The sequence below is a fragment of the Macaca fascicularis genome, chromosome 4 (assembly GCF_037993035.2).
Source record: "Macaca fascicularis isolate 582-1 chromosome 4, T2T-MFA8v1.1".
Classification (NCBI taxonomy): domain Eukaryota; kingdom Metazoa; phylum Chordata; class Mammalia; order Primates; family Cercopithecidae; genus Macaca; species Macaca fascicularis.
In genome coordinates, this window is record NC_088378.1 from 104,749,070 (window position 1) to 104,762,673 (window position 13,604).

General features: G+C 37.5%; 1 protein-coding gene across 4 annotated transcripts in view; it reads right to left on the minus strand.

Annotated features, from left to right (window-relative positions):
* Nucleotides 1-13,604, minus strand: part of COL19A1 (collagen type XIX alpha 1 chain) — a 329,196-nt gene that overhangs the window by 32,913 nt on the left and 282,679 nt on the right. For all 4 annotated transcript variants that reach the window (XM_065543865.2, XM_005552609.5, XM_065543866.2 and 1 more), the window contains exons 37-42: nucleotides 13,229-13,273; nucleotides 11,135-11,185; nucleotides 10,993-11,037; nucleotides 10,547-10,573; nucleotides 7,211-7,264; nucleotides 2,373-2,417 (exon numbers count right to left, since the gene is read on the minus strand). In XM_065543865.2, the coding sequence (XP_065399937.1) occupies nucleotides 2,373-2,417; nucleotides 7,211-7,264; nucleotides 10,547-10,573; nucleotides 10,993-11,037; nucleotides 11,135-11,185; nucleotides 13,229-13,273 (267 nt within the window). The remainder of the gene's footprint in view (nucleotides 1-2,372; nucleotides 2,418-7,210; nucleotides 7,265-10,546; nucleotides 10,574-10,992; nucleotides 11,038-11,134; nucleotides 11,186-13,228; nucleotides 13,274-13,604) is intronic.

A 13,604-nucleotide genomic window follows, 5' to 3' on the forward strand; every position in this document is an offset into this window, starting at 1 on the left:
GAGCATCCAGGGGAGAGCGTGCTGACCAGGAGCCCCACCACCCCACCACCAGCACTCACAGGCACTTCCTCCTGCAAACCCACATGCCATCCTCAGAGAAAGGCAAAGAAAGAAGCTCTAGGGGAAATCCCTGGTTAGCCCTGAATATACTGGAAAGGGATAGACTGATCTGTTCTAGAAGAGCAGGATTGGGTCCCCTTGGTAATCAGCTGAGTGACCAGTGTGTCTGCGTGGGCAAGCCCCAGCCTTGCTTCAACTAGAACAATCACCATTTTTCAAAAAAATTTTTTATCATGGTAAAATATACATAACCTAAAGTTTACCCTCTAAACCATTTTTAAGTGTACACTTAAGTGGCACTAAGTACATTCACACTGTCATCTAGCCATCACCATAGTCTATTTCTAGATTCTTTTAACGATTTTATCTTCTGAGTCACAGAAGGGCCAGTTATAAAAATCAAATATGCATCTTTAACTGAACGTATTTGTAGTATGTAAATTTTTTACCCTTTCCTATTTATGTAATTGTCAGTCAATGCTTCTATTTTATATTATTTTTTGAGACAGGGTCTTGCTCTGTTGCCCAGGCTGGAGTACAGTGACACGATCTTAGCTCACTGCAGCCTTTGCCTCCCATGCTCAAGCGATCCTCCCACCTCAGCCTCCAAGCAGTGAGATTAAAGGTGCCCAGCTAATTTCTGCACTTTTTGCAGAGAGAGTTTTGCCATGTTGCCCAGGTTGGTCTCTAACTCCTGGGCTCAAGTGTTCTGCCCAGCTTGGCCTCCCAGACTGCTGGGATTACATGCGTGAATCCACCGTGCCTAGTCAGTTTATGTTTTTAATTATGACATATGAAAACTGCTTTTAAAGTAAATATATCAGATCTCAGACATCCAACTAAGTGGCAGGCTAGCCTCTTATCTCAATAATGCTGCCTCTTTGAAAAACATATTTGGAATTTCTCATTTGGATTGCCTGTTGCCACTGTTGCACGTCTTTTAAATACTTTTGATGGTGGCCAGTATTTTTTCCTAGAAGATAAGCTTAATTTAGGGTAATAGCAAAATGTAATTTGTAGACACACCTGGGTGAATACAATGAAAAAATTAAGCTTTATTTTGTCACAAGGAAACAAAAATTCAAATCACAGGATGTGAGTATAAGAGGAACAGGTTGTAAGGGTTCTCTAAGGACACTTCCAGAAACTGATTTCCAAATATGTTGCTGGCAATGGCTGTGAGTGGGGCAGTGGTGAGGGAATAGAATTAAGTGTGTAGTCAACTTTCAAGAATACTTCCTTTTATCAAAAATTTGGAAGGGCTTTTCAAAGAAGATATTTTCATGCTACTTTTACAGTCATACACATATTTGACTTGATCTATAATGGCTAAGTAAGGGAATGTCATCATCTACAAAGGATGCAGATGATGGATGAGGCTCTATTTTGTGTTGTTAGACTTAGAAGTTAATGGAGTGAAGCAAAGTGGCTCTGAGTACTTTGTGGGATGGCAGTGGGTGATGAGCCGGGCTTTGGGTGGTGCTGGGTGTCAGTAGATCTCAGTGGGTGACTGTGGGTGGTGATTTTAGGGCCCTTATCTTATCTTCTTATTTTCTTGTGATACAAGCCCATGGTTTCCATTGACTTTCCTGTAATGTTATCCTGGACCTGCCCTGCAGGGGCACCTAGAAAGACGATAAATGGCCTCTTATTCATAAAGCATGACCACAAAATTTTAATTAAAGCATCATGAATGAAGATCAGAATGATCTCTAGGGTTCAGAGAAATAATTTCAGCCTTTCCTGGAGCACTTCCTATTCATTTGAAAAGACCTTGATGAGATTAAAACGTTTGACACTAGAGAGCAACAAAAATGATTGAGAGGATTGAAGGGCTAGTTTACGAGGAAACATTAGCAGCAATAAAGCTCTGCTAATAACACCGGGCTAAGGAATAACTCAGGCAGATTGCAACTTAATACAAGGAACTTGAAGTACATGCCTGAGGATAAGAACTCTGTCTTTTGAAGACTGAGAAACCTTGAAATATGACAAGAATAGAGAAACACAATAAACTCTCCAAAGCTGTGCTCATAAATTAATGTATAGTAACTGGGTTTCCTCTCCCCTCCATGAAAGTGGCTTGGGAAGAAAATAAAAGAGGACAAAAAACAAACAAAAAATATTAAGAAATAGAGGATTCTGGAGGTGGAAAATACAGGTGGCATTATTTACGAAACTAGAATTGTTAGGAACCTAATGCCATGGGAGTTATGGTATGCTCGCCTGCCCGTCTTGATCCCTGGCCACAGGTGTATCATGGAGATAGAACCGTTTACCTGTGAAAATTATGTGAAATAATCTGAACTCACCGACATCCCTGCTATTCCCGGGGGACCTGCTGGGCCTCGATCTCCCTGTTAGGATTTAAAAATATTGCTACTTTAATGACATCAATGAAGTCTTTAGTTATGAAATTAATTCTCAAATAATAATTTGGATTTGGTAAAGCTTTCCTTCGGATCTGATAAGTGTTACTGATATTAGCTGGGGTGAAGCTAGTGTGTAGATGGAAAAATAGCAAACTGAGTGGCTAATTGCCAGCTGAACTTGTTACAGCTTTTTTATTTTCCATAAAACTAAAGTAAATAATAGTTTTAATGAAAGCAAGCATAGATGTTATCATTTCTGTGACCTATTTTAATGTCCCTTTACATACTTATAGCTAAAATCAGTCAATATTTTTATTCCACATGTTCAAAAGATAATTACTCTTACTCAAAAGATTAAGCACTTTGAGTGTCTTCCAACAAGCTTTTCCTATCCTTGTCTCATTGGATGTAGAGTTAGAATAAAATGATCTACAGCTAATGATTTGTAGTTCTCATTTGGCCAATTAGAAGATCCTTTGAACTGCTCTGAACAACAGAGTGACTCAACTTCTTTTAAGAGCCGATGTGATATTTTAGATAAAGCTGACAATGCTAAAAATACTAACGACTATATATATGGGATAATAAAATGGCAATTTCATTGGGCAGAAACTGAATTTAAAAAACTTCATAACTTTACTCAGGGACATAAAAGGCTTGATTTAATGAAGAGATATGCTTTGTTCTTGGAGAGCAAGACAATGTTGTAAAGGTGTCATTGCTAACTAAACTAATTTATAAATTTAATGCAATTCTTGCAAAATTGCAGTTTGATCAAATGATACTAAAGTTTACTTGGGATAATAACTTGAGAGGATAAAAAAATTAAAAATGAATAATAAAGAGATACTAGTAATATCAACATTTAAACATATAATAAATAAAGCTATAATGGAATATTGGCATAAGATTAAGTAGCATATCAATATACTATAACAGAAATATCAGAAACAGACTAGCATTTATAACAGGATTTTATTTAACAAATAGTTCTAATAATTGGATAATTTCTTTGAAAAAAGTTTGATTCTTCTCTTTATATTATATCCCATATGAATTCCACATAGATTTATATAAAAATAAAATAATATAAACTATAAAAGAGTTCAAAGAATATATTAGTGACACTCTGATCTTGGTTGAAAATAAAAGTAAAAGTCATTTTGTGCATAAAAGCAAAACAAGAAATCATAAAGAAAAATAGTGTTAGATTTGACTACATTAAGGTTATATTTACAATAAGATTCAACATAAAAATGAAAGGCAAAGACCAACTAGGATGAAAACTCCAACACATAAGATAGAAGTAATGTCTTTAAGATATGAAGCATAACCATCCTCAAAAAGAAAAAAATAACTAATAGAAAAATTGGGTAAAGGACATAAACAGGCAATACACATCAATTTCCCTCTGTTCCTTTTGAATTATGAAATTTTCATTTTTAAAATTAATATATTAGAACTTTTCATTCAATGAAATAGTTGCATGCCTCACGCCTCTCATTCCTTAACCACTATCGTCGAACAAACTTGCCTCTTATTTTCATAGTTACACCTGGCACTTTGTCAATAAAAATATTTTTTGCCCATCCATAATCTCAATTTCATGCGTTCCAACTTTGGACCACCATTCCACATTATTCTAACTCACTCTTTGAGTACCTTGAACCCCTAAACCCTAATCCATTGATGGTACACATTTGTTATCTTTCACTCCCTGGATGGCCTCTCCCTCTTTTTTTGCCTAGTTAAAATACCATGGTTACTTGTTATAATCAATCCCTTGTGCATGCCAATAAGCCAATAAGGGTCTTGTCCCATTATTCCTTCCAGTACTCATCTGTCAAAAGCAGAACATTGTTTAAATCCAACTCCCCTCCTATTCTGTGTCTTTACCTGAATGTCTGAACATGGCTGGAAAAGCATATGTAGTCCTGTGTTTTTTTTTTTTTTTTTTGAGGTGGAGTCTTGCTCTGTTGCCCAGGCTAGAGTGCGATGGCAAGATCTTGGCTCACTGCAACCTCTGCCTCCTGGGTTCAAACAATTCTCCTGCCTCAGTTTCCTGAGTAGCCAGGATTACAGGTGCCTGCCACGATGCTTGGCTAATTTTTGGTAGAGATGGGGTTTCACCATGTTGGCCAGGCTAGTCTTGAACTCCTGACCTCAGGTGATCTGCCCGCCTGGCCTCCCAGAGTGCTGGGATTACAGGCGTGAGCCACTGTGCCCTGCCAGCACACGTAGTCTTGTTGAGAAGTCTCACTTCTGTTCATGACCATGAACCTCAAGAGGGTCCTTAGAGCTGAGCACTAATCACACTTCTGAGGTCCCTGAACCCTCTCTCTTTCCTAGAGGACCTTCTCCCTAAATCCCCAACCTCTTTCCCTACTTTGCTCTTGGATAATGGTCTTGCTTCCTCTTTATCTTAGAAAATTTGAGCAATCAGAAAACAACTTTTGTAGACTCCATCCAATACATCTTCCCACCTGTCAGCCTCTGCCCCATACTCTGCTTTCTCCCCTTTCACTGTAGATAAACTATTCTCTCTGAAGCCAAACCCTCCATATATGCACTAGGTCCCCTCCCCTCTAGGCTACTTAAAGACATTGGTTGCGCACTCTCTCCTCTCTCTCCAGCATCATCATCCCCATCTTCCCCTCTACTGAGTCATTCCTTTAGCATATAAGCAGTCTGATATTTCTATTATCTTCAAAATCTATCTGATAAAACGGTGACCCTACTTCCTCTAGTAGCCTCTGGCCTATTTATTTGCTAGCCTTTGTAGCAAAACTCTGTGAGCATTATTTATACTGACTTGCTGTCTCTATTTTCTTTCCTTGTTCTCTCTTAAATCCATTCAAGTCCACAGTTGCTCCTACAATATAGTGAAATAATAATTTCTCTGGTCAAGGTCATCCATGACCTCTACATTGCTAAATCCAATGTTCAATACTTGATCTTTCTACCTGGCCCCATCCCCATTCTACTTGACCTATCTGCAGTATTTGAGACAGGTGATCACTCCTTTGCCCTTGATTCATTATTCTCTCTTGGATTATAGGATACCAAGTTTTTCTCCTACCTCCCTGGTTACTTCTTAGTCTTCCTTGCTCCTTCCTCCTTTTCTTCTTGATCTCCTAATACTGGAGGGCCTCGGGGCTCAATCCTTGACTCTTTTCTCTTTCTAAAAACTCTATTGTCATTCCCTTGGTAATCTTATCTAGTCTTCCGGCTTTATGACAGCATCTCTATGCTTAGAACAGCCAAATTTATATCTCCACTTAGACTTCTTTTCCACACTCCATACTTTTATATCATACTGCCTACTCAATACCTTCACTTTGCTGTCTAACGGATATCTCCAAATTTGGTCTCATGCACAAAATTAAACTCCTGATAATTCCACCCCTTCAAAATAGGCCTTGCTCATAGCTGTCCTCATTTCAGACGATGTCCGCCCTATTTTGCAAACTGCTCAGGTCATAAAACTGAGGGTCCTCTTTGACTCCTCTTCATTCTGTAATAATCCAATCAATCTGAAAATCCCATCAGTGCTACCTTCAAAATATATCCATATTGAGGCATTCTCACTGTCTCCACTGTTTCTTCTCTGATCTGAGCCAACATCAACTGGCACCTGGATTACTGGATATCTTTTTTTTTTTTTTTTTTTTTTTTTTTTAAATTTATTTATTATTATTATACTTTAAGTTGTAGGGTACATGTGCATAACGTGCAGGTTTGTTACATATGTATACTTGTGCCATGTTGCTGTGCTGCACCCATCAACTCGTCATTTACATCAGGTATAACTCCCAATGCAATCCCTCCCCCCTCCCCCCTCCCCATGATAGGTGGGAACTGAACAATGAGATCACTCGGACTCAGGAAGGGGAACATTACTGGATATCTTTTAACTGGCTTCCCTACTTCTACTCTTGCACACCCTCTGGCTGCAAGTTCCCTCATGCCACTACTCATAAATCACTGATGACTGCATTTTACACAGAGTGAAAGATAAAGGCCTTGTAATGACTGTTAAGCCTTTTTATTAGTGTGTCTCAAACTTCCTGCGGTAAAAGAGCAATCTCTTATTTATTTTCTAATATATCATGAACAAAGATAATTCTACCATCACATGCTTGCCAGACATTTTAGACTAATTACTGGACATGTTTTTAGGTGCTTACTCTCGGTCTCTGTACTAACCTTGCCACCGAACCCATAACAAAGGGTCTGCAGACTGGCACTGGTTCTCCACTGGCTGTACATTGAGTAGCACTGCTCTACACGAGGAGTCCACTTCTCACCTCCACCCCCGCCGCTCTGACCTCATCTTCTACGACTATCCCCTCACTCCCTCCCCTGGTCTCTTTGGATACACATCAGGGAATCTTATGTCTCGGGCTCTTTAGACCTGCTGTTTCCTCTTCCTGGAACATTATTCTTCCAGACTGGAGGGGACTTGGCTTTCCCTCTCACTTCCTTCAGGTCTTTGCTCAGATACTGCCCTCCTACCCCCTCAGCACTCCTGATCCTCCTTAACCCAATCTACTTTTTGTTTTTTTCCATAGCCCCAACAATAAGATGTAATTTTAAAATGTTTATTCTTTTAGTTTCTATATCCTTTTGCTAGAATGTAAGTCCCATGAGTACATACATTTTTGTCTGTTTTGTTCCTTTATATATTCCTAACCTAAAACAGTTTTTGGCACATTAGGTGCTCAGTAAACAATTTTGAATGTTGAATAAATGAACACATTTCTAACTTCTGTGCTTACCTTTACACCTGGAAATCCTTCTAATCCTGGCAACCCCATTGCACCAGGCTCTCCCTGTTAAATATGAACATAAGAAATGCAGGAGCAATAATCAAAATGTTTTTAAGCATTGGTTTCCAAAGCAAAGATATTTTTTGCTTAACCTTCCCACCCCAAACATTGATGTGTAATTTAGCAAGGAAATGATATGCCCTGTTTTTAAGCAACGTATTACTGCATTTGGTGTTTGAAAATAGTTTGAGAGTGAAAGCTATTCTCTGGAGAGGTATATTTTCTGATTAATCATTTTTATTCTGATTGAGAATCTAATCAGGATGAATCCCTCTGCTCAGTGATAACTCCAATTTCAATAAGAACTAGAATGAAAGATGGGGCTTTAATAAAGTTTGCCAATTTGTGAGCTACCTGGTGCTGCTAGATTTTCAGAGAATAAGAATAAACTGTTTAAGAGTAGATGAAGATGGAATACTCAAAGCAGTGTTTATCATCTTTAAGTAATCTCTGCAGCTGGACAAGAATTGTGAATGCTTAAGAAGTTGACCCCAGGATCATTATCTCCAATAACACTAAAAGTTATTGCTCAAGTTGATGAGTCACTGGAAGGGGGTAGATCAGTGTTTTCTATTTTAAAAAATCTTTACATGTTCTAGTGTATGATCCCAGGCTAACTGGAGCCTGTAGACCCTCAAGGAACACATTGGGAGAAACTGTGGTGAAAGAAGTTGCTAACTTTTAACAAAAAAAGCATTAGGGAAGGAGTGTTCAATATTTTGGCTTCCCTGGGCCACAATGGAAGAAAAATAATTGTCTTCCAATAAAATACACTAACACTAATGATAGCTGATGAGCTAAAGTAATCACAAAAAAAATCTCCTAATGTTTTAAGAAAGTTTACAAATTTGTGTTGGGCCATATTCAAAGCTTTCCTGAGCTGCATGCAGCCCATGGGCCATGGGTTGGACAAGCTTGCACTAGGGCTTTAAGTTAAAAAAGAGATAAAGTGGGGAGTTGTTTGATGCCTTCTTGTTAATAAACTAATGTTCACTGCAAATATTTTCTTAGGACACTGGATGCTTTAGACATAATCACGAAGAAACAGAAGCTTTCAAATTGTGTTCTATGTAAGTGTATTTTCACATACAAATTCTAATCTGCTTCAAAAATATTACCAAGGATATAACTTCATTATTATTTACAACATTGCCCTTATTACAGAATATTTAATGAGTGAGCATATGAATTGATATGCTTTCTACGTTTCAGAAATCTTTTAAAATGCCCCCTAATATATAACTTCATAATTGGTTAAAAAAAAAGTTCAGATTCTGTTCTGCATAAAGTTCTGTAGAAGAGTCCCTAGGTTGCTGACAAAGGAAACACACTCTTTGATTCTCTTTGTTTACATTCTCAACAGTCCTTAAGACAGAGAAGGTGCTCAATCAATCAATAATTGCTTGAAAGTAGCTAATAATTAAATATTTAATTAAAGATCACTTATAAACTGAATACTAAAGGAACGAAATGGAGCATCTCAGAAGATAACAAATTCAATTAAGGGGAATATTCTCTAGAAAGGTTTATGGAGAAGATTAGAAATAGCGAGACAGATCTATTGTCATGGGATTTGAAGAATGTTGGAAGAGCAAATTTCCCACCTTAAAAAGACTTCTCAAGTTTTTGCTCTGTGATCTACAGTTCTATCATTCCTGGATTATTTCTCTGGCATGAACTATTATTTTTCCCTACAGGACAGATGGTGGGAGAAGGTGAGAGTTGCAGGATGGTGCTGACAGAGAACCCAAAAGAGTAACTTCAAAATTTTATCTAGGATAAGCCTGAATGTGTACACTAAACGTGTATTTAATTTCATGATTGCAGTTTTCTGTTTTTGTGCTTCACTCTCTTAATTCACATCTCTAAAAGCAAGGAACACGCTTCCATCTGTTTTCTTTATCCTTTGTTGCAGCTAAGAAATTTGAAGACTAATCTTCAAATTCTACTCAAATAGGTCTACATTTTTGTTGCCAGCCCCTTGTCAATGCCAGTAAATTTTAATTTATCCTTTATTATAATACTTAAAAAGTTCTTATCTTAATCTGCAGTTATTAATGCAAGAACTTCAAATAATGTTCCCAAAAAGTCAGTGAGAAGCCTAGGTACTCTTAAATGACTCAGAGAAGCTGTTTTGTGCATATGAGTATGAGAGGGAAAGACCAGGAGGACATTTTTTATCAACAAGATGTAAGAAAATTAAAATTAGAATGAAGCATATAGTTGGTTTCAGGTAAAGACAGGGTAGACAGAGTGCATGAATAGTAAAACAAAGGACACTCTGAATTACAGAATATGATCCTAACTAGTTGAAATAATGCTTTCAGGGGACAACAATTTGGCTTTTAATATATATTTCCTAATAATAAAATCAAACAGCTCTTTAATGCATCTCTTTAAAATATGTTTTTAGACATAAAAACATTGCTTGTTATGACTTGTCCCTTTGCTGATTTAAAATTTATTCATTGAGTTTTAACAAACTGTACTATAATGAAAAGGCTTTAAATTTTTTTCACATGGCAATGGAAAGTGGTTTGAACATTTATTTCAGCGTTAGGTACATTTGAGTTTCAAGTATATACCCAAAGGTTAAAAGATACACAAATGAAACATGAAGGATATGCTTGAAAAGGACATGACAGGAAAAAATGCCCAGCAATAAAAGGCATCTAATTGAATTTGGCAGAACTTTTACAGTGAGGCTCCATGGTTGAGAAAGATGCTGAGAACAATTATCGTCCTTTAGGCGGGGGAGGACATGATCTCCTTCCATGCTGAGCGTAACCTCCTGATACATTCCTCCTAATAAGCAGGTTTATGACAAAAGACATCTCCTGCAGAATAATTGCCTAAGACATTTAAAGCAAATAAACAGTTCCTTCCTTTTTTGTTGGGGAGATGGCAGATATATTAAGGAATTTCTTTCCAGTAAGTATTTCTCTTCCACAATCTACTTAAAATTGAATCAATCATCAGAAGAGGGCTATTAGAAGAAAGTGTCCCATTTATCAGAGCTTTATATGTGTCTTCCTCCATCACAGGATGATTTTTAAAACATGCTGATGGAAAGAGACAAACCTCAAGGGCAGGGACAACATCAGAACTAATGCATCTCAGAAATAGAGAACACATTGCTGGCATTCCTTTTGTGGCCTGCTTGTCACCACCACCATGTTAATTGATGAACACCTAAGAAGGCAGGCCATTTTGCCTGATGCTTTTCTTTCAAAATTTAACAAAGACCAATATTCTAAATGACACAAAACATGGGAACATTCATACCACTGGGCCAGGATCGCCTTTTGGGCCCTGTAAGAGAAACATGGAAAGTCATTTTTCAAATAATGACCAAAGCAAAGTTACAGAATAAGAAACACCATTGGCCAATCTGCTTTAATACATATACAAAAATTAGCAAGTTTTCCTTTAATTACAGTTTGAATTTGAAGAATAAGATGAAAAAATATAACTTGATGGAAATTTCATAAAAGTGATTGCTTGGACCTTGATTTAGTTCTTAGATTTGCAATGAAAAAAGTGACAGCACCATGAAAAATGCTATTTACATTTTCTCAATTTCATTATAATTGGTTTTACTTATTTTCTTCTGCTGTAAAATTGGGCTATATTTGTAACATGAAGTTTTCAGTGAACTTAAGAGGTTTTTATTGTTTGTTTTTCATTGTGGTCGTTCAGCTAAAGTGTGTTTGACGATAAACTATACTTACAGGAGGACCGGGTGGCCCTGGGTAACTGGGAACATTCACACCTCCCTTCAAAAGAAAATGAAAAGAAAAGAAAAGGAGAAAGATGAGAATTTATAGCAGTCTATAACTGGATTTTAAATAATTACAAATATAGTATAAATACCTTAATTTTATATAAACTGCTCATGCCATTTCCTTCATTAAATGGAATACCCTGAGGAAAGAGGTGAGATACAGAATTATTCTTGAAAGTTAGTACTTTGCATCTCTACATTTTATCATTTTACCAAATGATACTATTCCTATTCTATTTTTTACTTTTTTTCTCTTCTGTTTTACAAAGGGAGTTTAATACTCTAAGTAAAATAATACAACGTTTTAATTTTTAGCTTTTCCAAAGCAAATGCAGGGAAAGAAATGAAAAGGGAGTGTGAGCTACACCTGAAGCAGATAGACACTTCCAGTTGGGGTTTGATTAATGTTCAGGTTTGACAGATGAGACACTAATGCATTCGGAGGAAAATATTTGCTTATTAAAATTCAGTTTCTGAATTGCCAATTTAGACTAACTGTTTACAGCCTGCTGACCTGCAGGCTATAATGCCGTAGTGCTGATGAAGATGTGAATAGGGAACAATTTGGCTACTGAAAAGTAATTTTTTTCCACAGTCTCTTCATACCAAATAGAAAATTAAGGTAAATGAGGAGATGACATTATCCACAATGCTGTGTGGATGTTTCTACAAAAATAAATTCTTTAGGATAAAAGAGAATAAGAACATCTTGAAAAAAATTGACATGTCCTAGAGTAACCAACACTTAAAGGAGAACTTATTCTATAGTTTTTAAAAATCATACATTTTAGCATTTAGGAAAAATTTGCATATGAAAATTTTAGTTAGGATCTTTTGTCTTTCCTTTTAAACATTTGTATAGAATCATAGTCAAATCTGTCTTTTCCTTTCTGCAGTTTTCACATATTAGTTGAAGAGTTGAAGAAGTCACTTTCATTGTTTCTGTATGATGGTGGCCAGTGGTGTTCTGTGAAGACAATTTGCATGCATCTTCCAAACACTAGTGATAGAAGAAAAACGCTCCATCCATTTATTACTTCATTATTTAACTCATTCATCTGACAGTGACTGAATGTCTACTGTATTTTAGTGTGCTACGTCCTGAACAGACAAAGGATATTTTTATCTGAGATTTCCAAAGGAGGTTTCCCAGGGAAGAAAACATTTAATCAGTGTTTTGCAGGATGGATGGTTTTGGAGAATTCAGAGGGAAGACAAAGATATGTTAGGCGCATTATAAAATTATAGGTCCCTTTCATGAACTCATGTTATATCTGCTGTTCTGCCCACTGGGGAAGGAGTGAATTTTAGGATTTGAACCCTAAATACCTTCTGTCCTGCTTTCTGGTCAAGTGAAAAGGTCAGTAACACAGCTGAACAGATTTAGGAAACAAGTTCAGGAAATAGAGTGCTAATCTCTTCATTTACGTGTACAAAGCATGCAACTGCATACAGACTGATAATAATCCTCATTGTCTTCAGAAAGTCACGGTCAATTCTGCCCTTTCTATGGTGAGCTTGGTTTATTAAAATATTCCAGTGACGTGGGGTAGGAAAGGGTGTTTGGCGTGAATCTCAGCTCGGCTCGGCTGCGATTCGAGCGTGGCCCCACATGAGGGCAGACTTGCCACGGAGAGAGGCTCCTCTCCGCTCCACCGTTTCCCTGACGGAGCGTGCATCTGTCTCAATCACAATAATAAAAACATCGATGCCTCTTGTACTTTTTGTTCACTAGGAGCTACATAAATAGAGTCTCCTTGCATCTCAGACATCATGAATGGGAATGAACACATATAGCATAATATCAGATTTTCTACCAACTCGCATCAGCGGAAAGGATCTATTTTTCTGGCCCTTCTCTTTTCTGTGAATGAAGCACACTGAGATGAATGACTTTCCCAAGGGCCCCAAGGCAGGAACTGGAGAGTCGGAGCACAAACTCAGGTTCCTAAATCCAAGATGGGGAGACACGCAGTATGCAAATCTGAGCATTGCACATTGAGGCTGAACTAAAGGGGGAACAAACCAGGTCTCTTTAAAGCTACATTGGCTATCATTTGTATTTATACACAAAATTCAGAACACTTTTATCTTTGAAAACATCTAAATGTAGTCTTACCTCTGAGTTATAAAAGTCTTAACTAAACATATGAATTTTGAGTTTTAAGCCTAGAACAACTCACAGGTGGTCCAGGTGGTCCGGGTTTCCCGGGGGGTCCATGGCTGCCCTGCAAGGGATATATAGACTAATATCAGCGGCGTAGACGTTTCTACCCCAGGTTTACAAACTACCTTCTGAAATTAATCACAGAGCCGTCTTCTGAAATCAATATGACTTGCCATGAGGTTTCAGCCTTGTAGTCTCATACAGCTGGGCTCTCTCCTTTACCAAGGAAATACATTTCTAGACCGCAGGACAGGTAAAGGCCTTTTCCCGTACCCATTCAGATTCTCACAGTGTGAGCTCTAGAAATGAAGCTTGTTTTTAGATGGAGCCAGACAACCCAGGTGCTTATGTCCTGGACTTCCAGTGTAGCTGGGGGAACTCTCCCAATGTGG